This window comes from Petromyzon marinus, chromosome 23 (genome assembly GCF_048934315.1).
Source record: "Petromyzon marinus isolate PM22_M1 ecotype Great Lakes invasive population chromosome 23, UKy_Petmar_22M1.pri1.0, whole genome shotgun sequence".
NCBI classification, from domain to species: Eukaryota; Metazoa; Chordata; class Hyperoartia; order Petromyzontiformes; family Petromyzontidae; genus Petromyzon; species Petromyzon marinus.
In genome coordinates, this window is record NC_133689.1 from 2,530,407 (window position 1) to 2,556,469 (window position 26,063).

At 47.7% G+C, this 26,063-nt stretch overlaps 2 protein-coding genes across 5 annotated transcripts in view; both read right to left on the bottom strand.

Moving 5' to 3' along the window:
* Nucleotides 1-9,148, bottom strand: part of LOC116945169 (rho-associated protein kinase 2-like) — a 63,220-nt gene extending 54,072 nt beyond the window's left edge. The window contains exon 1 of one of the 2 annotated variants that reach the window (XM_076068926.1): nt 8,533-9,148. In XM_076068926.1, the coding sequence (XP_075925041.1) occupies nt 8,533-8,607 (75 nt within the window). In that variant the 5' untranslated portion in view covers nt 8,608-9,148. The remainder of the gene's footprint in view (nt 1-8,532) is intronic. The other variant, XM_076068927.1, reaches the window with a different exon arrangement.
* A 1,517-nt stretch (nt 9,149-10,665) lies between these two features.
* On the bottom strand, nt 10,666-25,955 carry LOC116945170 (uncharacterized). 3 transcript variants are annotated; one of them, XM_076068929.1, is made up of 12 exons: nt 25,861-25,955; nt 23,328-23,389; nt 21,996-22,200; nt 19,238-20,968; nt 18,669-18,759; nt 17,237-17,306; nt 16,377-16,605; nt 15,660-15,791; nt 14,700-14,789; nt 13,743-13,886; nt 12,767-13,215; nt 10,666-12,398 (listed from the first exon to the last, which is right to left on the bottom strand). In XM_076068929.1, the coding sequence occupies exons 2-12, from the start codon at nt 23,378-23,380 to the stop codon at nt 12,266-12,268; spliced, it is 3,327 nt and encodes a 1,108-aa protein (XP_075925044.1). In that variant the 5' UTR covers nt 23,381-23,389; nt 25,861-25,955; the 3' UTR covers nt 10,666-12,265. The 3 variants fall into 3 exon arrangements, with proteins under 3 accessions (XP_075925044.1, XP_075925045.1, XP_075925046.1); XM_076068930.1 differs by lacking the exon at nt 25,861-25,955 and adding an exon at nt 25,681-25,854; XM_076068931.1 differs by lacking the exon at nt 25,861-25,955 and adding an exon at nt 23,755-25,674.
* Between the last annotated feature and the right edge of the window lie 108 nt (nt 25,956-26,063).

Below are 26,063 nucleotides of genomic sequence, written 5' to 3' on the forward strand. Positions count from 1 at the left end.
CTCACCGGGCGAGTTGATTATTGCATCGCAGGATCGCGAGAAGTGGCAGTGTCTTGGGGACACTTTCATTCAGCAGTGGATTAAGCATGGCTCACGACGACAATGATGACGATGTCAATGCATCTTTTGGATGAAGGCATCCCCAAGCTGCACTCTTACAGCTCCAGTTTGCATTTTGAGCGGGGGGGGGGAGGGGGGCTCCGGCCTGCCCGTGACGGAATAGCGCGTTCACTGCAAGCCGCGGTTCGCTGCAGTGCGCGCAATCGAACATCTGGCACAATCAGTGCGATTATTTTTATAGCGTGAGGCTTGAACCTCCGTCCGTTTGCCAAGTATAGTTTCGCAAGGAGCAATCCAATTCCCACTCCTCCCTCCAGCAACACCACCGGGCGATGGGATAGCAGATCGCCCCTCGCGAGACAGCCAATGCCGTGTCATTCGTCTCAATGGGTTTAGTTCGCCATGGGTGGCGAGATGTTAACTACCTCGCCTGTTATACAGGAGGTCGTGGGTCCGATCCCGACCCTGAGGCCTGCTGTATATTTGGAGTGTGCATGTTCTCCCCGCGGTCGCGTGGATTTTTTCCAGGTCCTCCGGTTTTCCCCTCCACATTCCGAATCAACATTATGCGTTTTTGGCAGCTATAAATTTCGAGGTGATAAGCCACTTCATTGGGCTATCATTTGCGGCCAGGTCACTTCTGAAAAAGAGCTGTATTATAGCTCAGTAGGCATTACCTGTTAAAATAAAAGAAATAGTATGTATGGTTCTATAGTTTAACCATGAAGCACATGAATCAATAACCTTTTAATCAAGTTAGCAGATTACGCTTTATTGACCGTAGATATATTTTTACCAATTGCAATTCCAAGCCTTAAATGCTGTATTACACCTCTGTATCATCACTACGGTACAACGACACCATTATAAAAGATAACCGTTCCCAAGTCGCTCGAACTGCCTCACATTTAACATCGGCAACAATCATAATAATAATTTTCACAATTAAAAAATTACATCGCAAACGACTCTATTAGTATTTTACACGCACAGCAGCAATCATCGCCCCCAGCCGAAAAGACAAATGGGCCCGGTCGCGCTTGCACATGAAACTCAATCCTGGTCTCACGATTCATCACCTTGTTAAACAAAATAAACGTGAAACTCGAACGGCCTGGGAAGCCCAGGGAGACGGCGACCTTGATGCGCTTCACAAATCTGTGCGATTCACCAACCCTCGCGCCTCCACGGTGTTTGCCACGCGCACAACCAGCGCCGGGTCGAATGCAAAGTTCAGGAAAGATTTCTCGTCCATCGCCCACTCACGTACTGCCTACCAGATCTTACGCACGGGTCTTGTGCTGCGAAATCAAGCTGATTTGTCGCAATTCGGTGTCACTAGTCAATTGCAAGAATCAAATGTCTTTTGCCCGCGCGATGCGTGCGGAGTGCCCGCTGAGATGCGTGCTTGGGATTACGGAGGAACACGTGGATTAGAAAACAGGTGCAAGTTGGGAAACTTCACTCAAACTGTGAAGGAAAGTAGACTTGGTGGCGCAGGCCACGTAGCTTGCAAGGGATGATGGTCGGTGGTCGTGATGACTCACGCAGGAGTCGCAGCCAAAGGAGGGAACCCCCCCCCCCCCAGAGGAGGTCCATCGCAGAGGAGGATCAACAAACTGAAGTTGGTTTGCAAGCACCGGGTGGATTGTCGCATCGCGAGACATGGTTGACAACTTTTGGAAGCCTTCATTCAGCAGCGGATTCATCACGGCTGCTGATGATGGTCACGAGTGCAAGCCACTGGAGCTATGCACTTTAAAATCTAGATTGAAAAGTAATTTATTTAGAACTGCTTTTTGTGTTTAGTTTGTTGTCCTTCCCCTGCACCGCCGATCAGCGCGGTTGGCTACGTACGGTGCGAAGGAAGTTCAACATACTTACGTGTGAAATAATTTGAATCAAGTAATGATTACAGTACTATTTAAAGGGCACTGAAGTTATCCGCGAGAAAACTGGTATAACAGGAACGGTAGCAGCAGCGTAAGTAGGAGCAGCAGCAGGAAAAGCAGCAGTAGCAGCATCAGCAACATGAGCAGCAGCAGGAGCAGCAGCAGCAGCAGCAGCAGCAGCAGCAGGAGCAGCAGCAGGAGCAGCAGCAGCAGGAGCAGCAGTAGGAGCAGCAGCAGCAGCAGGAGCAGCAGCAGCAGGAGCAGCAGCAGCAGCAGGAGCAGCAGCAGGAGCAGCAGCAGGAGCAGCAGCAGCAGGAGCAGCAGCAGCAGCAGCAGCAGGAACAGCAGCAGGAGCAGCAGCAGCAGGAGCAGCAGCAGGAGCAGCAGGAGCAGCAGCAGCAGCAGGAGCAGCAGCAGCAGGAGCAGCAGGAGCAGCAGCAGCAGCAGGAGCAGCAGCAGCAGGAGCAGCAGCAGGAGCAGCAGCAGCAGCAGGAGCAGCAGCAGGAGCAGGAGCAGCAGCAGCAGGAGCAGCAGCAGCAGCAGCAGGAGCAGCAGCAGCAGCAGCAGCAGGAGCAGCAGCAGGAGCAGCAGCAGGAGCAGCAGCAGCAGGAGCAGCAGCAGCAGGAGCAGCAGCAGCAGCGCGCGCAACACATCACGCCTGGGATTGCCAATGGCTTGAGGGTGGCTTCCTGCCCGGCCACAAACACCGACCCTGGTGGCACGCACTTCCCGCTCGACGCGGGGCCTGTTTAGCGAGCGACGCGGATAATCGCTGTGCGATTTTGTTTCGTTTCCTACTCTTGTCCAGTGCGGCCCGGCGGAACGCGCCTCTTGCTTTCACACAGCCGTGACTTCCCATGCATACATGTGGGATTCACTCAGAGCCAGGCCTGTGTGAGCCCCCCACTTATATTGATTTGATGCTCTGGGTCATTGCGGCGATTAGCTATTCGAATCAAATAAAAATTCGCACGTGAGTCGCCAAGTCATGGGTGATGTCGGCCCATGGGCCTTCGAGGCGTTACGTTACCCAGTAGAATTTGTTTAAACGCTCTCCAGCATGACTTATTGAAAGCAAAACCGAAACAGAGTACGAAACAACGGTGTTTCAGTTCCATGAGATTTGTGAGTGCAGGGAACCCCCAACTGTGTTGAACATTTTTTATCTAAGTTTTATTTTATTTTACCAGTAAAGTTCCACTGAGCTCTACAGCTCTTTTTCAGAAGTGACCTGACCACAAATTATAGCTCAACGAAGTGGCTTATCACGTGGAAATTTATAGCAGGCAAGTACTCTAAACACACGTCTATTCTAAATATGGAGGGGAAAACCAGAGGACCCGGGTGAAAAATCCACGAGACCACAGGCAGAGAGACATGAAAACTCCAAATATACAGCAGCAGGCGTCAAGGGTCGGGATCTAACCCACGAACTGCTGTATACCAGGCGAGGCAGTTAACATCTCGCCACCGCAGCGCCCTTCGCCATAGCAAGGTCTCTTCACCATGAGGACGGCCCTGACTTGTGACAATTCGTAGGATCGCTGATGGTGAGAGTTGTCACGGGGTCCCTCTGTTAAAATGTGGCATTAGACTTGCAAACATATGCACGAATGGGTCATCACGGACGACAAACCACCACGCTTTTATCTGATCAGCGAGGTCCATTATCTCATGCAATGGAAACCAGGACCAACTCTAGCTACAAAAGACAACTGTTGTGGGCTTTTTATTTCATTATTTTATGTAAAGTAACTTTTAAACAGTTACCAAATGAACTGGAATGCTCCCGACCTCGTCTGAAGTCGGAAGCTGAGCTGGTTTGAGCCTGGGGTGACCGCCAGTGCATACCAGGTGCAATAGGAGTGAGGCAACGGGCTGCAAGGTGGCCAGATAAGGCAGTGGGCAATGGGCTTAAATTCACATTATAATCGGCCATTGTCTATCCACTGCTGGATGGTGCCACAATCCGTATCACTCCTGCGCATGAACCGATATCATCACTTATGTCCAGTGGACATACACATAACGAATGTATTGGGTCGGTCTGTTAACTGAATCTATCTGTGCGGAGGATTGAGCGTCACCTCCCCACCCGAGTGTGTTTCCTCTCACACAGCTTAAAAGACGCGACCTGGGCTTGGCTGTCTTCACTCCAACGCTGTCCTCTGGACAGTACGGTCCCTTCACCTGATGAAGGCCACTTGTGTTGTGGCCGAAACGTCGTGATTTTTGTTGTTTTATTTTTTACCTACGTGACTTTACCGAATAGAACCAAAGAGTATGGATCCTTGCAGTCACGAAAGCTTCAAATCTAGAAGTGGTGAATTTTCCTCAGGCTCTCCTGTTTCCTCCAAACGCGAAGAAAAACTCTCAATCATGGAATTGGCCAAACGTCCCAAAGCAGCAGGACCCTCTTAGAAAAAGAGAGTCTTGAGACTCAGTGAGGCTCTTCCTGGGTAACATAAACAGAAATATATTACATTACTTAATCCTTAAAGTTTCTAGATGACAGGAACTGTGGCCATTTAGCACCCACACAAAAGATTTTAAAAAAGAGGGCAATGAATCACCAACGAGAGTGAACATCTCATGTCAATTGAGAATATTTGGCTGCTAATAAATGTCCACGTGATAAGCCACCTTCGTTGAGCTATCATTTGTGGCCAGGTCGCTTCTGAAAAAGAGCTACGCCGCTCAGTGGCGGGGCCTTAGCTGGTAGAATGTTTAAACAATTAGGCAACTCGTGCACAGGAATGTTTTGCTGGAGGAAAGATGAAAACAGAGCGAGGATGCTTCAAATACGTTGCAACGAAGTTCAACTCTTAAGTCCACGACTCACTTCCCACCATTTGCACTCAATGTGCCATCTCGGTTTTAAACATTATGTGCAGATGACCAGTCACACCCATCCATTATCATCGTCGTTGTCGTCATCATCATCATCACAAGCCAATAACACTCCACTGCTGGATGAAGGCCTCCCCGAAGCCATTACCCTGTCTCACGGCCTGCGATGCCACTGAGCATGTGCCCACAAGCCGATTTCATCGCTCCATCTCCGTGGCGAATGTGGTCTCTTAGCCTGCGTATGTTCACTGCTTCACGTGTTCCGTTCTTTCCACGCGTTAAAACTCATTAACGGATCTGGCCAAACATTCCAAAGAGCATGACTCCTCTTGAATAGGAGTCTTGAGACTCCACAAGTAAATATTCCTCGGATAAACAGAGGACGTATTTTTTCCCTGATCATGTGAACCAAGGTGTTTAACTACTGCCTGTACTGTACATGTCAATCCACTGATGGATGAGTGGCCTCTGCATACCGTGCAGATCATGGGGGTCCGTCGACCATACTTCACCACCCTCGTTTGCGCAGGTTGGTGTGGCGTGGGGCTATAGAAGTACAGTATAACAATGGATTTTTGTTCTGCTCTGCCCTCTATGCATCCCCACAGCCTATAGCACTTGTTACGGACCGCGGTCACCCATCGAGGCACTGTCCACGCTCCGCCATGCTTAGATTCTGAGATCTGATGAGATAGGGCGCATTCCAGGTGAACTGGTCACTTCAACTCCACTTACTCCGAACTACACCGCTGGATGAATCAAACGTCGTTGTTTTGGTTACTTTCACGTGTGTCAACAGCGTCTCCGTGCTCACACGCCCGATGGGCGGAGTCCCTGAACCTGTGGTGGAAATCCCACATTCCTCTGGTGGGGCCCAGCACATACGTAAAATGACCACAAGCTAATTACAACGGTGTTTGTAGGGATTGCAATACAGTATTACAAAGCCTCGTTTGCAAAATCATTTGTATTGCAGAGCCCACGGATGACATCAGTGACTTGCGGTATAAGAACCTATCCTGGTCCTTCTTCGAGTTATGAACATGCCCTTTGGTCAATCCACTGCCGGATGAAGGCCGACCCCACGCACCGCAGTGGCCATTGCAGGTAGCTGTCCACCAACTTCATGCTCAAATGAGATGCCAAGGTCGGTGTGCAAACATCGGCACTGGGGGTCACAGCGGCAGATGCAGCCTCACTCCACGCGACAAATACCAAGGAGGGCGAGAGACGGAAGCGAGAGTGGACCGCGGCCGACGTCAACGTCCAACATCGCGTACGGAGACCCTACCAGCGAACCTCCCCGGTTGCAACCTTCCACGCCGCCAGCGGTCGACCGTCAACCGAATCAGGGAGCCGGGGCCACGTGGCCGACACGGCCACCCGACGATGCCACAGATGGCGCCATCGAAGATTCGGCGGCCTGCGAGTGGTGCGGCCACGGATCCCAAACCGTCGTCGACCCGCGTATCGTAAACACTCCGCCGCCGCCGCTGCTGCTGATGCCTTCACCCATTTAAAGGAGGAACGGGACGAGATCCACTCCGCTTCTGAACAGACAATTGAGTCGAATAACAACATCTAACATTGCATCTTTAATCTGCTGCTATTAATCCATACGAAAGAAGAGGACGGACCGAGGGAGACAAAGACGGCCGCGCCGTGGTTGCTGGTCACACGCCACCCTATTCCAACCTCAAACTGCGTGAGAGGTTCCCGCAAGCGACATCGGAATGCAAATTGGCGATCTTTATCGTGATGGTCGCCCCCCCCTCTCTCTCCGTCTTATCAGTCCTCTCACTCGGCTGAGATTCGCTATCTCTTTGTAATGGAGGGCCAGAGACCACCACCCCCCACCACCACCACACCTCAACTTGTCGTGGAAGATTCGGCTCTCTGGTGCCACCCTGGAGATCCAAAGTGGCAGCCCTTCCGCCAGGAGGAGTGGAATCGTCGGAGAGCAACTTCTACTATGTCGCATTCAGGTGGCCAAGCCCTGATAACGGCGTAAGGAGCAGCGGAGTGGGGTGTCATCATCATCATCATCGCTGTGAGGGCTCCTCCGCATTTGTGGATCGGGGCATTGCGTCGCTTTACGTTGTCACGGTGTCTGCTCTGGATGAACACAGTCGGCACACTGCTACCGGGTAGAGTTGAAAAATTTCCCATCTGTGCATCACCAGGTGGCATCCGCGTCTACTGCTGACGCCGCCACGGTTTGTGCAGCGGATGCGGTTTTAGGGTGGACCACGGCTATCGGTGGAAGATCAGAACCCAGGAAGATCTTCTGCACTGGGAATTTCACAACGAGGTGCCGTCCCGTGAGTTCCTTTGGTCTCCCAATCAGCCCTCCAAGCGTCAGGAGTGGAGCGAGCCCACTTTGATAACTTCTGCCGAGTGACATTGGTTCGAACTTTGGCAATGCCCTCCCGCTAAGCCGACAGCACGGGCTGCCCTGCAAACAACCTCGACACTCGAGAGTTTTCCAAGCAACGGGCGTACAGTGTGCCCATGCCCCAATCTTTGGAGCGACTTCCCCTTTCTTTATGTGTCTCAGAGAAAACGCACAAAGAAGCAACGTTTCGTTCACCCAACGAATACCCAAACACGCCTTCAAAAACATTCGCACGCACTTGATTGTTCATCGAACCCTGGTGGGAATCGAACCCAGGTGGGTTCTCCATGCCATTAGACACAACACCAGCAACAAAAACTCAGACTCTCCCTACAGTCTTACACAGGCTGTTGTTAGCGAGCACCTATTAAGGCAGGCACTTGCACGAGGATATGGACATGCGAACCAGCACCACGCCCGGACGCCTTTGTTTGATGTTTTAAACACGCCAAACTCATTTACGGCTGAGTAGACCTAGGGGATGCCCAGAACCGTGGCGGGGACTCGAACTCTGTTCACCAGGTTCGTAGCGCGCTGCGCTAACCGATGCGCCCACCGCTCCTCTCCCAAACAAAGGTCCCCCGTATAGCCTTCAAACAGATTATTGGGACGAGTGCTGTGAGCGAGCAGCACCTACCAAGAGTCGGCGCAAACGAGGGGGTGGGTAGAGCCGACGTTAACAACACCGCAGCGGGTGGACGTTTCAATGCCGAGTCGACCTAGGCGAGACCCGGGACCGACTCGGATTTACGCTCACATGCAATTAAACACCCGCAATGGAGCTGTTGACTCCGAGCGGGAATCGAACTCTGTTCAACGAGGTTGGAGCGTAGTGCGCTGACCACTGCACCACCGCTCCCCCCACAAAGACAAAGATCCCCCGTATAGCCTTAACAGACTGTAGGGACAAGTGCTGTTAGCGTGCACCTATGAAGGCCGGAACGGTACACGAGGGGGTGGGTGGCCAGCACCACGCCCGACCGCCTTAGTCTTCCCAGTGGCGATGTTTTTATCCACCGCACCAGGTACTCATTTGAGGTTGAGTCGACCTAGGGGAGGCCAGGGACCGGTTCAGATAATCGTCACCGGTGTTGGCCGCGAGCGGGAATCGAACCCGGGTCGCCAGGTTTATAGCGCAGCGCGCTCATCGCTACACTATCGCTCCCCCCACACACACATACACATCCACACCACACCCACACACCACCCACACACACACACATCCATCCACACCCACACACTGCACCACACACACCCCACACACTACACCACACCCACACACTGCACCACACACACCCCACACACTACACCACACTCACACACCTCATTCCTTACCAGCAGTGTCCCGGCGCCCACACGCGAGTGGCAGTCCCGGACCAACTTGTCCAGAATCTTCATCCGCTCCTCCATCGCGGACTCAGGGCAATGGAGCCAACCCGCTTGGGGCGGCTGCCGATTCACACACTAAAACTATAACTCGCGTCAATCAATACGACTTAAAACAAACTGGTGGGGGTTGGGGGGCAGCCCCCCCTCCTCCTGGGGGGGGGGGGCTGTTTGCATAAACGTGCCTCTCCAAAGATTCCAACTCCTTTCGTGAGATATTAAAAAATACAACCGCTTGCACCTCTCCTCCAAAACACGGGGAGGGAGGGAGGGTGGGAAGACCGCTCAGACGTTTCGAGCGACGCTAAGCTTCTCAAACCAGCCCCGTGGCTTATGGAAGGTCTTTCACGCTGCCTGCTAAAGGCGTTCGTCACAGCACCGCCCAACCGGCCGCGTTACCACGAACAACCTACAGTCGTTAGCTACGGCAAATTGGTGCTTGGGGAGGCGGAGGCTCTTAAAAACTGATTTGCTACTCCGGGACTTGCTGCTGCTGCTGTCTGTGTGGTGAGTGCCAGCCTGCTGATGATCCCCCCCCACCCCTGTTCGGCACGGCCACGTGGGCGTGGTTGAAGCCTGGCTCGACTGAAAAGTTCCACTCCGATTAGCCGGCGCTGTCAGCCAATGCGATTTGTCCGTGAAAACAAACTTTGGGGAGACGGAGGAGGTGGTGCGGTCTGTGTGTGTGTTGATGGTGGCAGTAGTGGGGTTGGTCTGTGTGTGTGTTGAAGAGATGGAGGTGATGGTGGCAGTAGTGGGGTTGGTCTGTGTGTTGAGGAGATGGAGGTGATGGTGGCAGTAGTGGGGTTGGTCTGTGTGTGTGTTTAAGAGATGGAGGTGATGGTGGCAGTAGTGGGTTTGGTCTGTGTGTGTTGAGATGGAGGTGGCGGTAGTGGGGTGGTCTATTTGTGTGTGGATTTTCTCTCGGTGTGAAACGAGGAACGCACTGAATTTATTTAAATCAGAGGTCGTGGTTGATGCTGTCAAATATATTTCTAGACCAAAAAAAGATGGTATTTGAACGCTGTAATATATGGGGTAGCAACGGGGCTTCGCAGCCTGTTGCCTCCTTATCGACCTTCTATCGCTACGACCTATGTGACGTGTTCCCGTGGACTTAACTCATCGATTCCTCGACCTATATTGAGGGCTAAATGTATCACACGGTCTCGTCTCATTCACTGTTTAGTCACCACGTAACACAACTTTCCCTTTCTTCCCTCCTCACACTGCTCGGCTTGGAATTCCCTTCCACGGTCTGTTTTCCCCAAACTCCTATAACCGTAGTTAAGTCAAGAAGTGCTCTTTTCTATTACAACCGTGATAGCGTTGTTTTTGCTGACGTTTTAGGCACGTGCTCCGTAATTGTGAAAAGTGTTGTGGGCTGAAGGTCGTCTTGTTATTGCGTTGGGTTTTTTTTTATTCTGAAAATCCTCACTAAAGCTCAAGTTATTTTTTTCACGCGCGTCCTGCCATTCACGTATTTCCATTATACAAAGCTGCATTTTGTTTGAGCGGAAACCGGACCGAGACATCTTATTTCAACTGTACTGCCATCTCCTGGCCACATCCGCCCCGCAGGCTTCAGCTTCAACATCCGATCCCACAAACCAGTAGCTTGCCCCTTCCCCCCCCCGTCAAATGTATCCCCCTGGGCACCCCGTCAAATGTACCCCCCCTGGGTGCCTCCCTCCACCGTGAAATGTATCCCTTTTCCTCTTTATTGTCCAGCGCCTTGGGCCCCCTTCGGCCTGTGGGCTCCATTGCACTATCAGCCTTGCATTCAAAGCAGCAGACTACGTATAAGGACGCTCAGTGGACAAAGGTTTCACTTCACAAATACTATTATACTCGCTCTGCAAACATGTACTTTGCAGACTTTACATTGCCTTGTATGGTATTCTAGATTTAGCCATGCTGTCCAAATTCAATATTTTAGCCAAACAACATGGTTATTTTTTTAGCCAAAAGAAATATTTTCTAAGTTGATTGCAGATCCTCTTTGCAGAAAATGTGTGCGTGGCTTGTAAGAAGGTTGTTAGCACCAGCACGCACGACCATCAAAAACAAAGCACAAGGAAATACAATCAATGTTTTATTCCTTTTTAAAGGTTCAAATAACGCTTTTTGTTTTAAAAAAATGATCACGACATATACTAACTTCATCCCAAAATAAATGTCTCAATGCTGCAACGCTCATGAACAGGATGAAATACTCCAATGCCCCAACTGCTACCGTAGGCATTAAAAGAAAAACGGACACTCGAACACACTTTGATTAAGCAACACTGTCGAGTGTTGGCACTTGGTCTTGAACTTGTGAAAAACTTCAACACTCCCTGCCATCAATAGATGCAGGGGCAAGACGCATGGAGGGGGTGGGGGGCAGCTGATGGCCACACATACCAGGAAGGCACGCAAGGTAGCAAAGGTCCGAGTGGAAATGCTTATGCAGTGCAGTGGGCTTTCCAGATTCCCCCCGTGAAAGGTTTGGTTAAATACGAGCTCTGAAGTGCCGTACTGAAAGGGCACTGACCATAATAAAATATGGCCAAAAAAACCCCCATGACCAACAGCGCGTGTGGTGGCCTTCATCCAGCAGTGGATTGACAAGGGGCTGAACATTAGTTATTTTATACTGAATGGCACACGGCAATGGGCACCATTAGTCATTAATCCTAGGAAAGGGTTTTTACACGAGCTGCTAGGATACGGGCTTAAATTTATCCCAAAAAGGGTATTTTCTGATCGCTATCAGGGCAAACCCGTGGCTAACAGTTTCCGTAAAAAGCCCAACATGGTAGTGGCCTGCAGCCCTTACCAGCCACATTCTCCCAAAGTGAGGCTATCTGGGCACAAGCCACCCACCACTCTAGTACTGTACATTCATATTTACGGCAACTTGCAAGCCAGCTTTCAGGTCTCGGCAAACGCGCTGACAGGGTCTCTGATTCATGTGTTTGAGAGTTTTCTCCCTTTGTACCATTTCTGGCAAAAGTGTGACGATGTCTTCTTTACTAACAATGGTGAAAATTGCGCGAGCAAAGAGAGTTGGCCACCTGGTTTAGATGTAAATCTGACCCTTGACGTATAATAACTTGAAAATGCCCAAAAGGGTTGGATCTGCAGCACAGATTAATCGGCAGGGTCGTGCAGCCACAAGTGTGCAGTGGCGTAGCTATCAAGTGTGCAGTTAAAACTGCACCGGAGCCCATAGGTTGTATGGGCCCCGGCGTCGGGCTACGAAGGAGTGGAACATTTTTTGACAGGGGCCCCAATTTCACGCCTTGCACCAGAGCCCATGGCAACCACGCTACGCCATTGAGCATGGATGTAGCTGCTGCAGAAGTACAGGCTTGATGGTGCACGGACGAGAGCGGGTGGAAGGGACAAAAATAAAGCTCTCTGCGGGCTCCCGAGGTCACGCGCGGCGCACAAACCCGCAGCACAGGTAAACTTTGAAGGCATTTAAAACGAAATGCAAACCAACGTTTACAGTGGAACCCACTTGATAGCACACTCTCCAGTGGCCAATGAAGGAAAATCGACCTATAATCCCACAAGGCTCCACCATCATCTCAACATCCTGAATTAATCCTTGCCGCAAACACCAGACATCGATCTTTGGCTGCAGAAGTCGGGAGGTTTCACAGCACGACCCGTCCGTCCCCGGTGGGTCTCGTCAGTTGATGAAGTTGTAGACGAGGAAGCGTGGAGTCTGGCAGTAGCGCATGGCGAACAGCTTGCCGTCCGGAGTGGGGTCCGAGAAGGCCAGCTCGTTCTTACTCAGGTACACTCCGTACGAGAAGTTCCTCCTGTGACACCCATGCAGCAGGAGTAAGAAGAGGTAAGAATGGGCATCGTGTGGACATAAAGCGCAGTCAAGCTTTGCATTAGGGACTTAAACACATTGTAAAATGTGGTCTCATAAACAGAGTACCGAAAATGTATCTGGCTTCCATCTCTCTCTCTTCTGAAGATCCATTACCCAAAACCTTACAAAATCCTTAACTTTCCATTAAAAAGCCACTTAAGTGCCTTACAGTAGGCATATTCCAAACAACACTCAATCGTAACCGACTATATATTTCTGCTGTAATTCAATGAGATGATTTGGTCTGTGTGAACCACCTAGTGCTATCGTCCTCTGGTTATCTAAACACAAGGACAAACCGTCGCTCACCGCAGACAGTCCACCATGCGAGTGGCGATGCCACGCCGGCGCATGAGGCTGAACACCCAGATGCGGCTCACGCCACAAATGGCTGGCTCTGCCACGGAGGAGCAGCACCACGCCTGCTGCCTCTCCAGAAGTGCCTCGAGCGGCTCGCCGAGACCCTGTGCTGCTGCTGCCACCACCGGCACCGCCGCCACGGCCACCGCCGCTCCATCACCCTCTCCTCGCCCATCCCCTTCCTGGGGAGGTCTGCTGCTTTGCTCCGGTGACGTCTCAACTTTGGTCGTCGCCGTTGTGGGCTGCGGGGATCTGGTTGCCCCGTTGATGTCAGCCGGCTCACCATCCAGCAGTGGAGCCGCTCCGGGTTTTGTGTCGTCGCCAGCGCAGGCCGTTTGTGGCGAGGCGGCGGCATCCTGGTCTGGCTTTATCTGCTTATCTGGCAAAACTCGGTAACCCTGTAGCATAAATAATTGCAGCATGGATTAACAGTGGAAGAAACCGGATGAGTCTTCAGGACCTGGTGAAGGATCGAGAGATGGAGGAGTTTGACTATGCATTAATAGCCAGACACGGCCTAAAGACATGATTAATTTAATTATGATTTAAGGACCGCAACCTTCCAAAAGCTGATGATAAACAATCAATAAAATGTCATTAAGAGTGAGCAAATGTATGGTGGGAAAATTAAAAACCAACACACTGCGATTAACAGGCAGGGCAAACATGTATAATGATAAAATAATTCAATGGCCATCATATGTAACTGCCAAATTTCATTACCACCTTTCAATAATAAACCATCAATTATGGTTAGAGATCAATGTTGGACTCACAAAACTTACTTAAAAATAAAAGAACACAGCATGCACCACCAGCAAACCATCTACTTTCCCAGCAGCTGCTTTAAATACACAACACACGTTTGGAAGTTCCAATGAGCAAACAGCAATGAGTGAAATCATCAAGAGGATGGACATCTTACCTTGGTGATGTGCTCGGCGATGAGACAGCCCACCACCTTTTTGTCGTTGGACACAAAGAGCAGAGTCTTGGTGCGGGATGGATTGCGCAAGCCCGCCACGTGGAAGCCGAGATCTGCATCCACCAGCTCCCGCACCTCCTCTACCTGGCAACATGAAAACCAAAAAATAAAAACTGTCATTCACAAACTAATTGGCGGTAATATCACCAAGGCACATAAGTCAGGTGAGGAACACAGCAACAAAGGAAAGTGCAGGAGAGACGCTCACAACATTGCGCTGGGTGGCTTAAACTTTAACGGATCTCAAATTGCACCTATCATGCTAACCACATGCCCACTCTCGCACACATCCAGCCCATGCAATAAAAATTCCATTATGCCAAACCACATGCCGAGAAGTGCAAACTCATACACATCAGTTTTGTAAAGAACAGTGAGTGCAGTATGTTTTGTGTTTTTTTTGTGCCACACTAATACACACCTAACATTGAACAGTGTTGAGTGTTTAACATCGAACCCATAATCCATCCAAAACTCCCTATAAAAGGAGCATATACTTATTTTAACAGGCACAGCCAATGGTTACGATTCATCATGCAAGCGCAACACAAGAGCATTCTATATCTGCCAAAAAATGCTGAAAAGTGCTGATATTGTAACGGTGAAGACCTATTCCTCCCAACAATTCCCATCCACAACTGATGCATCATTTTGACGAAAACATCCATGAAAGTCATATCTTTAATTGTATTTTGCCCAATGTTAGGGACACATTGTTGACTGTGCAGACAATTATGCATAATTCACTGTCACATCACAACAATAAACTTACCTACACACAAATAACACACTTGAGCCCGGAGATATTCACAGCCTCATCTAATAAAAAAAACTATTAAAAAACACAACTTTTTACACAGAAGGCAATATTGAGTGTGAATGTTTGCGCATGAGCACCTTTTTCAGAGCGTATTTGGGGTCCCCAGGAAGTACTAGGATGATCTTTCCATCAGGAAACTCCCCAATCACCCTCTCTTTCTTCCAGCCCTGTACATGTTACACACCACGTGTTAGGAGAGCCAGTGCTTGCACAACAGTTTACAACAGCCCTTGGAAATAATTGCTGGCAACTAGGAAAAGCACATCATGTTCCTCTGTACCTGCCAACAATATTATTGTTCTACTTTCCATATTAAACACTACCCTGGGCTCACTCTAAAACCATTTCTTTGAAGGATGGATTACAACTTATATTAATGAGATCAATATTATTAAATTGTAGTTGTCACACTGTCTGGCTTAAGCTGCCATTACACCTACTTACATAACCCCTCATATGCACTAGTCTTTATTCTTTTAACTATGCCCACCATATACTTCATTACACTGACACAAACAAATACAGGGTTCTTCAAAAAACTGTTAACACTTCCGAGAATTTGCAATAATACAACAACAAATGTGCCTCCGGACTCTGGAGTCCACCTGGAAAAGATTCCAGGCACGTGTTGACAATGATGGCGAACAAGTGGAGACTGAATTTTTTAAGCTATTAACATACATTTGTTATCATGTTACAGTGTATTATCCATTCTTTTTCCATTAAAAACGACAGTCCCATATAAGTGCTAACATGTTTTGAAGCACCCTGTACAATAGGCTAAGTATTGATAAATGTCCCTTCTTCGGAATAGGAAAGACAGATGTTAATATACGTTGACAAATTACCACATTTTTAATTGCTACATAACGTGGGGTGTTTTTTTTGCCAAAAAACACTTAATTACACGAATAACAAAACAGACAGAGTATGAAAGCACCAAGGATGACGGAATACAAGTTAATACAAACATTGATGGTGACACGATGACTGTAAATGTGAAGTTGAGAACGGGCAGGCGGAATGGGGCACCTCACCACAAAGCGGATGGTGCTGATGAAGCGCTTGTGGAATTGTAGGTGCTGGGCCTCATCCTCGGGGCTGGCAGCCGAGTACATCATCCCGCACGTGTCACAAGTCTGCACGCCCAAGCGCGTCTGCCCCGCATCCTGCCAACGCACAGCACCGTCACACACTACGGCACGTGGCTCTCACAGCGCCTGCTCCCCCCAAAAGACCTTTTTGTCAATGCATTGCTGGATGGCATGCCCACAACATGTGTCGTAGAGGTTATTTTAACCATACTTCACCATGCTGGTCGGTACAGGTTGTTGAAGGCAAGAAAGCTGAAGAGACTACAGTAATGGTCTGATGCCATTACTATGGGCTGTACAAAATGAGTATTCAAACTTTTAATGAGAAAAGAGGACTTTTAAAGTGATTTTCAGGCATACCCAAATGCTGCCACTGATGTGACCATTTTTTTTTACTTTTCAATGCAGTGATATCACTTGAATGCTGCGAGGGCACCAAAACGAGATAAAGTTAATTTTAAAAGCTTCAATTCTTACTAAAAGTCTCAAACTCGTGCCAGAGCCCAGGACACAAAGCCTTGCGTGGTTTTCAACAAGAAAGATATGTTTGTTTTTTTGTGATGCCTCTTCCTTGAAAACTTCCATTATATGCAGGAGATGATATACCCGCCAATTTTATTTGCGGGCACACGCTGAACGCCGCTGCCACTGAAAACTCACAATGATGAGCTGTTCGTCGTCATCCGTCTGCTTGCGAGGCCTCCGGAGTTTGTGGGTGGACACGGGGTCCGGTTTGACGGCAGGAATAACAGCGGGTGGTGGCGACGACGAGGCGGCGTCCACAGTATTTTCCGGGGAACATGGTGGCGACGGAGGGGGCAGCACGGGTGTGGTGGGGGGCACCGGCGTGCCCTGCCGTGGTGAAAGTGGATGCTTGCCCCCCTTTAACCTGCAGAATCACGTCATAATGGCCTTGAGAGATACATACATCTGAAAAAAGTAAATATAGATCAAGAGTTCAATGTATCCCATGATGTTTATGACCAAATAACCTGGAATGTGCCAAATCTCCTTTAATATCTCAGATGCTAACCAGGGTTGAGCTTGCAGATCAGGTTGTAAGTAGCTCCAGGGCCATACTACGTGGTCAGCAGTACATCAGGATCAATTGTTGTACTGCACTTATTTTCACCCGCATCTACGCTCTCAAGCTTTCGCCTACCTGTACTTCTTCTTTTGTACGGCTGATGATGTAAATGCAGAGCAACTACAATAATTTCACTTTCAGGTGGATTAAGCCAGACAACCGGGTCAAGAACAGCAGCAGAGTGTATTGCTGTGTTGTCTCCTTTTGTATTTGTGGATCGGGCATTGTGTCGTTATACGCTGTACGGTCTGCTTTGGATGACCACAGTCTGGATGACCACAGCCCACCTGTACTAACCAGCGTGAAGCGTGGTCAAATAACCGGCCCACAACCAATACGGCGTGGGGAAGGCTCTCATCATCCCGCAGTGGACTGACAAAAGGGCCAAAACGTTTCGACGCCGATGTCGCCTGGTGCAAGGCACCCGACTGACCTCCCACCAGGTGGTGCAGAGCGGCCTGCCGTGTCGAATATCGGGTACACGGCTTTCGTCACCGGAGATTCTGAACACAGCACAAAACAACCACGATTACAGCACATGTCAATGCCTGACAATTGTGTTCGCCATTCATATGCAATAAACACGGTAACCCAGGTCAAGGCTTTACCTCACAGCACTGGGTAATACAGCCCAGAAGCCTAACGTGCTAATCGGAGGTACATGGGGAAGGGACAACTAAACACAAAAAGCTATTATAATGAACAAAAAATGCAAGAATCATATGAGGTCTTGAGTTATTGTTCCAAGGGTAGAATTTTCTTTTCACTATTTTAAGTTTAATCACGTGTTAAAACGTTCTATATTTTAGCATCGTGGGATTATTATTTTTTGTCTTGCCTAAGCTGAGGACACTCACAATTGATCTAGGACAAACCTGTTTGACTGGATAAGAGCAAATATGAACACACCTCTGAATACCCAATGTAATACTTAATTACCAGCAACCAGTTGGTGTGAAGGGGTTATATTAAGAATGTGTGCGAAGAGAGAAACCCCACTAGATAATCTTGAATGCATAAAAAACGTACTTAGGGTTCTTTTGAGGCGTTCGATATGTAGTAGACAAGCACTAGACTATGCCGTGCTATTGTAAAACCACAGCATTGATATAACAAAATATATGGGAGTGACATCACAGTCATCCATGCCATGGACACACCTGCCCATGATTTTAAAGTCTATTTTATCAATAACAAAACTTTAAACTCATTTCAGACACTCCATGATGCACAAGAAGAGCTATTGTCTTTTGAGGTTTAATCTGCTTCGAAGACAATATGAAATTTCCTGCGTGTAAATATTGTATTTACAAGTATACCACAATCACAATATGGTTATGCAATGCCACCTAAGGGTTTCTACTGCATGAGCAGCAAAAATTGCAATTCATGAGATTACACAGCCTGGACAACATTAACTGGAAAGGATATTTGTGCTTCCAGCCGAGTGGTAAATGGAAGGTAACAAGTTCGGAAACATCATGCATATACATGGATAATTATTTCAAGCTTTCGAACATGTGTTCACCTTCAAAGGAATTTCATTTGCAGAATCTCAGGGCAAAATGCATTCAGAAAGTTTGTGCATCGAGGTTTTGACCAACGTTGATCAATTTGGCCCGTTTCAATACAGGAAGTCCCCGATAGTACCAACACTCTATGCTACAGGTTATTTCACAATGGATCATCTTTCTGAAAGTTATAGTGTGCCATTACGAATGAATAGCCAATTAATGCACCAACATTTTCAACCTTAGTTGTAAAGCATGAACAAAGCCATGAGCTGTGGCTCTATCGATGTACTCGTACATATATAAACAATTAAAACTGCTTGTGATTGCGACAGACGTCGCAGCAAGTGTTACCACTACACTCCCTGTCGTCCTCTGCTTTGCAGGCATGTTTTTTACATGACGATAGCGACACTGCATCCTCCGATGGCGCCAGCTCTGCATCCTGAAATAAAGCAAGTGGATATTACACGCTTACATCAGCAGCTGTAAAAGATTTGTGAAACCGTGTAAATCGGCTGAGCTGTAAGGTGGAAGGGAGACGGTAGTCCAGCTAGAGGGTTCGGGAACCAGAATATCCAAACTTTTAGAGTATTAATCCCCTCAAAGTGTGAGTTTTCTTCAATCTCATTCCACATGCTATGCACTCATTAAATAGTGGAATGAACACTTGGCAATTCAAAAGAAATTTGCAAAAATGTTTCAATGCAGGTTCTTCCTAAAATAGACTTCGGTACTCGGTGAGGCTTTTTAAGACACATTTAAGTACAGTATTATTTAATGCCATCATTAAATCAGGATATGCAATGTGACAATAGACAATTGAATATTTTCATCATAATAAGCCATACCATTGTAAGACCACCACCCTGGGACATGCGGAGGCAGGTGGATTAGGGGGGGGGGGGGGGTTAGATAAGCACCTTGGACAAAGCTGTACCACTCTCGGCCGCAATCTCCTCCCAGTCCTCACATAGGCTCTTCACGCTGAAAGTCATCCCTCTCGCTTGTCCACTCCCACATTTACCGCCCTCATCCACCGCTGCCACTGACGCAGTGCCATCATCTGCATCGTCATAATCACTGATCCTGTCGGCGCCAGCAACTGGTGCAACCACTCGAGGCTTGCAATCGGTGGCCGATGCTTCATACACGAAGGATGTAGAGGGAATCAACATCTTTGACTCGTGGCTCTCAGCAAAGAGTCTGGTCCCTCTGCTAGTGCCGGTGGCTGGTGAGGCTGTCCCAATCGCCAGTTTTCTGATGCCATTGCTTGCATTGCCCACCCGTGCCACGTTACTGCGCATTTTTCCTGGCCGAATTAGCTTAGGGCTGAAGAACGCAGCTCCCACGTAAATCCGTGGCTTCTGTTTGGCTGCGTCCGACTCCGTCTTCTTCCAGATCTTCTTCCAGGGCTCCTCTGCCACTAAAGCAACGTTGTTCGCGGCGCTTTTTTCTGCCTCTTCGTCAGTCTCATCGGCTGGCACCTCGTCAACTACGTGTTCACCATTGCTGGTCTTGCCATTGCTGGCCTCACAATTCTCAGCTTCACACTTTTTCCTCTTTGCCTCCTTGAGCTCCTCCTCCGCCTCCTCCCCCAATTCCGCGAATCGTTTTCTCAGGTCGGAGAGCTGGTTCATGGGGCTGGATGGACTCCTGTCAGCACTACCACTACCGACCTTGCTTATGAGGTGCCCTTTACCCTTCGAAGATGACGGTTTCACTGCCGCTGCTGTGGCTGCCTTACTCTGAACCTGTATTACTTCTGTCTTTGAGATGTGTCCAGAATGAGATATTTTTTTGCAAACAATCTTTGCTGGTATGTGTACCTCCTCCTCCTCTTTGAGTCGCACTGCCTTCCTGTCCAGTGGTGTCTTGTAACAAGCTTTTCCACTTTTGTCCAATATAGTTCCGTAAAATGAATTTATTGTCAGCTTATTTTGAGAAGTATCTTGAAGCGGTGAATTTTGGGAGCTTTGTGGAGACTCAGGACTGCAGGTTTTTTCGTCTTTCGTTGAGGAGTCTACTGTCAGCAGTTCGCTGGAGAGACTCTTCACAACTTTACTGAGTGTTGTGGAAAGAGAAATTCCCTTACGCTGCGATCTCAGCATCCGCATACCACTCACCGAGCTCTTTGTCTCCTTGTCGTTCTTCACGCTGCTGGGAGACAATTTTACGCAGGTTGTTTCAAGCTTCTTTAAGGGCGTGAGCCTCACGACAGGCATACACTTTGTGGGCGACAGATTGTTATGCTCCAAAGCATGCACAAGGCAGCCCGAGCTGGGCAACGAAGACAGAACTGGCAGCGTCCTCCTCGTCCTGGTGACGGGCGACCTCTGTGTCACAGCATGCCCCAATTCCACAGGCAATATCGGAACCCTGACGACCTTGGTTAATTTTCTGGATGAAGACGAAAGTGCGGGCGACTGCGGCCGTTTTGGCGAGTGGCTGAGAGTAGAGTTCTTCCCCTGGGTGGAGTGACGTGAGGAGACCGCATTCGAGTTGGGAGTTTTGATCGAGGCCAGCCCAGATAGTTTCTCGCTCGTCTTCGGCGCGGGAGATTTTTGCGGTGTGCGCTTGGCCGAAACCGTGGCCGGTGAAGCACTGCTACCTCTGGTCGAACGGCGAAGCTGTGCCACCTTCTGCGTCGGACTCTAAAAGCGTGCAGCGAATTCACATGCAAATCATTAGTTAAATTAATACAGCACTGGTCATCCATGAAAGACAGAACAAAATTGCTTGCATTTACATGACACGATAAGTCCTTGTTGAACTACAATTTTCTTCAACATACGCCAAACAGGATAAAAAATGTGATTATTAATAACTATATTCAATAAAACGAATAGGAAACTTTCTAAATGCAACTTCTAATGTTCATTGCAAAGGAGAGAACAGCATGCGGTAATCCCTTATTTCATGAGAAGCCTGTATAAATGTGCCTCTTTTTTTAATGCAATACCAATAAAAAGCCTACATTGATTTGAATAATCACTTAATAATTTCTTACACTAACAGTACATGCAATAAACTGCATATAAAGGATGAATTATTTACATTTGACACAAATTATGTTCAAATGTTAATTTGAGTCAAATTAAATGGGTCAGTATAAATGAGACTGCAGCAGAAATGATGCAAACTAGACTACAAATTAGATTAAATAATCGATGTAAACTAAATGATTGGAAATCATAAAAACTTATTGAATCCCAGCATGTTCTTGAAATAACAGGCTAATTGTGGGGCATACATGCCTTTCCTTAAAAAGCCCCTTTATTTCAATCAGCACCAATTTAACATATTTACAACATGTAACGTTGTTGACATAGTTTCATAGGTCATAAAAATACAAGAGGAAATAAATAAATTCCATTAAAACCACTGAAAATCTCCAAGGAAATTCTGGATCGCACAATTCAATGCAAAAGTAATTACATGGCAGTACTAGCCTGGGACTGCCTGGTCCGTTACGTTTCTGCAGTGTGAAGACGCATTTCCTTGCACGCTTTTCATTATTTTTGGAGTGCAATTTAGATTTTTCTCCTGACTCTTGGGTTTTGACACGATATATCCGCCTGCGTAAGTCCTTTATTTATCCAGACAGGTCCCCCCGCCCCCAAACCCTCAGAGCTCTCTCTGCAGAGTCCTGCATCAAAGATGGGAAGAAGGGAACCGCACCCCGTGCTTGGCGGGGGAGCGCGGCTTGTCCGGCGAGCGAGTGGCGGGTGTGCGCGGCGCCGCGCTCCGCGGAGACTCGGGACGCTGCCGCAGGGAGGCGCGGCCGATGAGGTTCGGGGTCCCCCCGTGTGCGCATCGCTTCTTGGTGGCGGGCAAGTGTGGACTGCTAGGCCTGGAGTCCACCGCTTTCACGGACCTAGCGGGACTATTTACATGCAATTAACAGCGCGCTTAAAACCACACTTAAGAACATATTCTGTTGGTTTGTACTTTAAGACAAGGTTATTAAAAACTCGTCGGTCATTGGCCAGATGTGGCCCGCTAAGGCACTTGCAGTGAGCCGCCGAGCTACGATCCACTGAGCGACACGGCTTGCCATATAGATAAGTGATGAAAGAGATAAACAGGAGATAGTGGTGAGAGAATTGTGGACAATAAATATTAGCAAAATGAAAATTAGTTAAACAAGAGAGAACAGGAAAAAACATGTACAGAACTGTGGTCACAAGTACATATGGAACGTCTGTACTGTCATAAAATCCCTACTCCTGACACAAGGCATCAAGTCACTCTCTGCAAACACAATGTTATTTTGTGGACTGCCAGAAAATTAAGTTAAAGAACACTGTTTTAAGAACTTTTAATGTCAAACCAGCAGTCACTGGAGAGCCATGCTTTTAAGTACTGTTCCTCAGAAAATTTGAAAGTGGCTGATCTCTCCTCAAATGATCATGAACTCTCTCAAATAATTTATTTGAGAATGGTCATTTTTAATTGGCCCGTTAAGCCTTTATATATACCTGACCAAAGCATGAAAAAATATCAAAGCTAATAATGCTTTTGTATAAACGAAGTACATAATAATCAATGTTATATATTGCAATGGTGTCTTAAATGCAAATTATAAAATTATCCCTCGTAATTTTATACACCCTAATGTGGATTTCATCTACATGCAGTTGGAAGGCCCTCATCCAGCCATGGATTGACAAACGGCTGTATTATCTAACATCTAACACAGGTTCTATGCTCTGAATCTGGCAACCAGTTATATTTTTGACTACGGCTAACATCAGTGGCGAGCGATATATTAACTGATCCTGGGTCTCCCAAGTTCACCCACCGGCAATGACTACAATTATGAGATTTGATAAATCAACTCCTCTTTTCATCGACACAGCGTGGTGAGGCCTTCATCCAACAGTGGACTGATACATTTACAAATATAATTATTTTATTGTAGACAAGTTCTGTTATAGATGACCCAAATGAGGTGTAATTTAAATGTTTAAAATATGCATGCAAGGGAAACATGAAACAAGCGGATCTTACGCGTGTCCAGCCAGCTCTTTAGGCTCTGCTGTCTGTAAGTTTCTGGTGTGCATTATGCAAACCTAAATAATAAACACAAAAAAAACAATGAGTTAAGGATAAAAAAAAGTTATGAAATGCAGTGAGTGAATCATTGGTTTCATACCAATTGTGAAATAATCATTAAACACAACTACACTGCTAAGTTACAACCAATCCGGGGATCACACAATTTCTTAAATAATTTCACATTTCGGAGTTTGACCACATACAATTCTAGAAAACAACGCACTTTTCACACCACGTGTATAAAGTTGATTTCTATGTTCAAATGGCATCCTAAATACTGAAATCTGCTGAGGCAAATAACTCCCAATTGGAATTACGCGTAGCAACCACCGCCCCCTAATGGCAGATTAATGTCTATGCAGGCCAGGTGCTGAGTCACCTTTTGAGGCAGCTGCCAGTGGGGCTGCCCTTTCAAATGTTTGAGACGAGATGTAACGTCAAGCGCTCGAGACACCCTAGAGTACAGAGCGCTATCAAAAAATCAATACAGCAATTCTTAAAAGGGAAACCTGATTTGTAAAAAGCCAAGCAAGTCATTTAATTGTAAAAGCTTGTGCGACTTCAGGCTGATTAAGCAGCTCAAAACAACTGCATACAGCGGAACTAAGTTCAACACAGTGAAATACAAAAAGAAAGCAATCTTTCGGTCAACAAATAGCAACTGCTATTACGGCAGGTGCAGCACTTTAATATTCCGAAATTGTATACAGTAATTTGCAGGGTTTTGTCAATCCACTGCTAGAAGGCAGCCTCCCCAAAGCAGTAGATCATGGGAATTGTTCATGAGTATCAGTGTAGTAATAATAGTAATGTAACAATTGATACATAAATAACAATGATCAATGCAAACTGCACTCAAGTCAACACTACCAAAGATCGCATTGCTAAGGGTCACTCATCTACAGACAAAATGTCAACTACCATTGTGACACAACATCAAATTAACCATGACCATAAGCTTTAATTCAAGATCATCAACCAGACACCAATGGATGAAGGTCTAACTCACCCGCCGCCACCTCTCACAATCCTGCAATTTACTAACACCTTTCCGTGGCTGCCACTGCGTCTTTATTCTTGACCATCCCTCATCATCCTCCTCTGAAGCCATTACTTATCATGTACAAACCAATTGACTGTTCTTAAGTTTGGTTTATGCCATTAACCTGCATGTTTTGTGTGTCTCAATGTAACTTTCAAACATCTCTCCATGCTTCTTCGTGCACTTTTCAGTCTTTGTTCCGTACTATTCGTGAATGACCACGTTACGTAAAGATACAATAAGCGAGTGAGATTATTCGCCGACGACACGTGGAGTTAACATCACGTATTGGCGCGGCGACAAACACGATTATATAACGCCATTAATATTGCGCATCGTAATAAGCGTCGTGGAAAATGTAAAGAAATAAACAAGAACACGTCCCTACACACACACAGAAAAATAAAGGTTTCACGCATTTCATTAGCAACAGCAATGGTTCAACAACAAGTACAACTCCTGCGACGGTTTTGACAGTGTTTCATCAGCAGCCAGGCTGGTGAACTGCCAGATGTTCACGTGTTTATATGCATATCCCTTATCGAAGTTATGGGTCCTAGTTCGATATAAAACTATATTATACATAACACAGCAATCAGCATCGTTCTGGAAAATATAATTAGTCGCAACTCGCATATTTTTTTGAGGGAACGATTATATGGAGGCGTGTATTTGCTTATTTCAGCGCTACAACAGCATGAACCGATGTTTTAAACATTGATAAAATTCCCTTACAACATTAGTGACTATTCTAGATTTTTATATGACAGCAATATTCAAGTGTTATTCTCTATTTATTGCAGAATATAAACTCACGTCAGACAAGCCCGGAACAAACCCTATGCATCTACAATTTGACAACTGTTTCGGGGGCAAACGCATAAATCCAATAAATGCACAAGCAATATTGCAACAACTACTACTGTTTGTGTTCATTCTAAATACTAATACAATAATATTTAGAATTAACACAAATATAAAGTGAAATTTTGTGAATGCAAGGGGCCTGGGTCCAAAGAAACAGAGGGCCTTGACGTAGACCCGTCTCGCCCCGCCGACGAATCACCACGAACCGCACAGCGCGCGCACAGAGTCCCAACAATGCACGCTCGCAACCGTAGGCCAACTAACGCAACTTAATTAATGTTCGCGACTGTAAATAACGCTAATTGAATTGTAAGAGAGTCGCTTCTAAGCAGCGATCCGACGCCAAGCGAGGCCAGCAGGTGCCGCCATTTTGAGCGAACGGACCCGCTCGCGAACCTGAGGCGGGACGGGCGACAGCGGCGACTTCCCTCAAAAATCGCCGGCGGGAACGACACGCGCGCTTAGCCCTGCCGCGCGAAGCGTATCGCGAGCGGCGCGCGGACGCGTTGAGGTCAAACCCACCACCCCCCGCAAAAATAAATCAAGGCGAAAGACGACGACACCGCCGCCTCTCACCGCTCACAGAAGTCGCCTCCGCCAACCTTCCACGGCAAATTCTCGACAGCGCGCGCGGTGGGGGGGGTGGTGGGGGGCGCCGCACCCGATTGGCCAGCGTCGCAACCCCTTGGGCCAATGGCCGCGAGGCGACGGGCGACGCGGGGCGGCGCGACGGCGACGACGGCGGCGCTCTCGGCCAATGGGCGGGCGAGCGCGTGAGC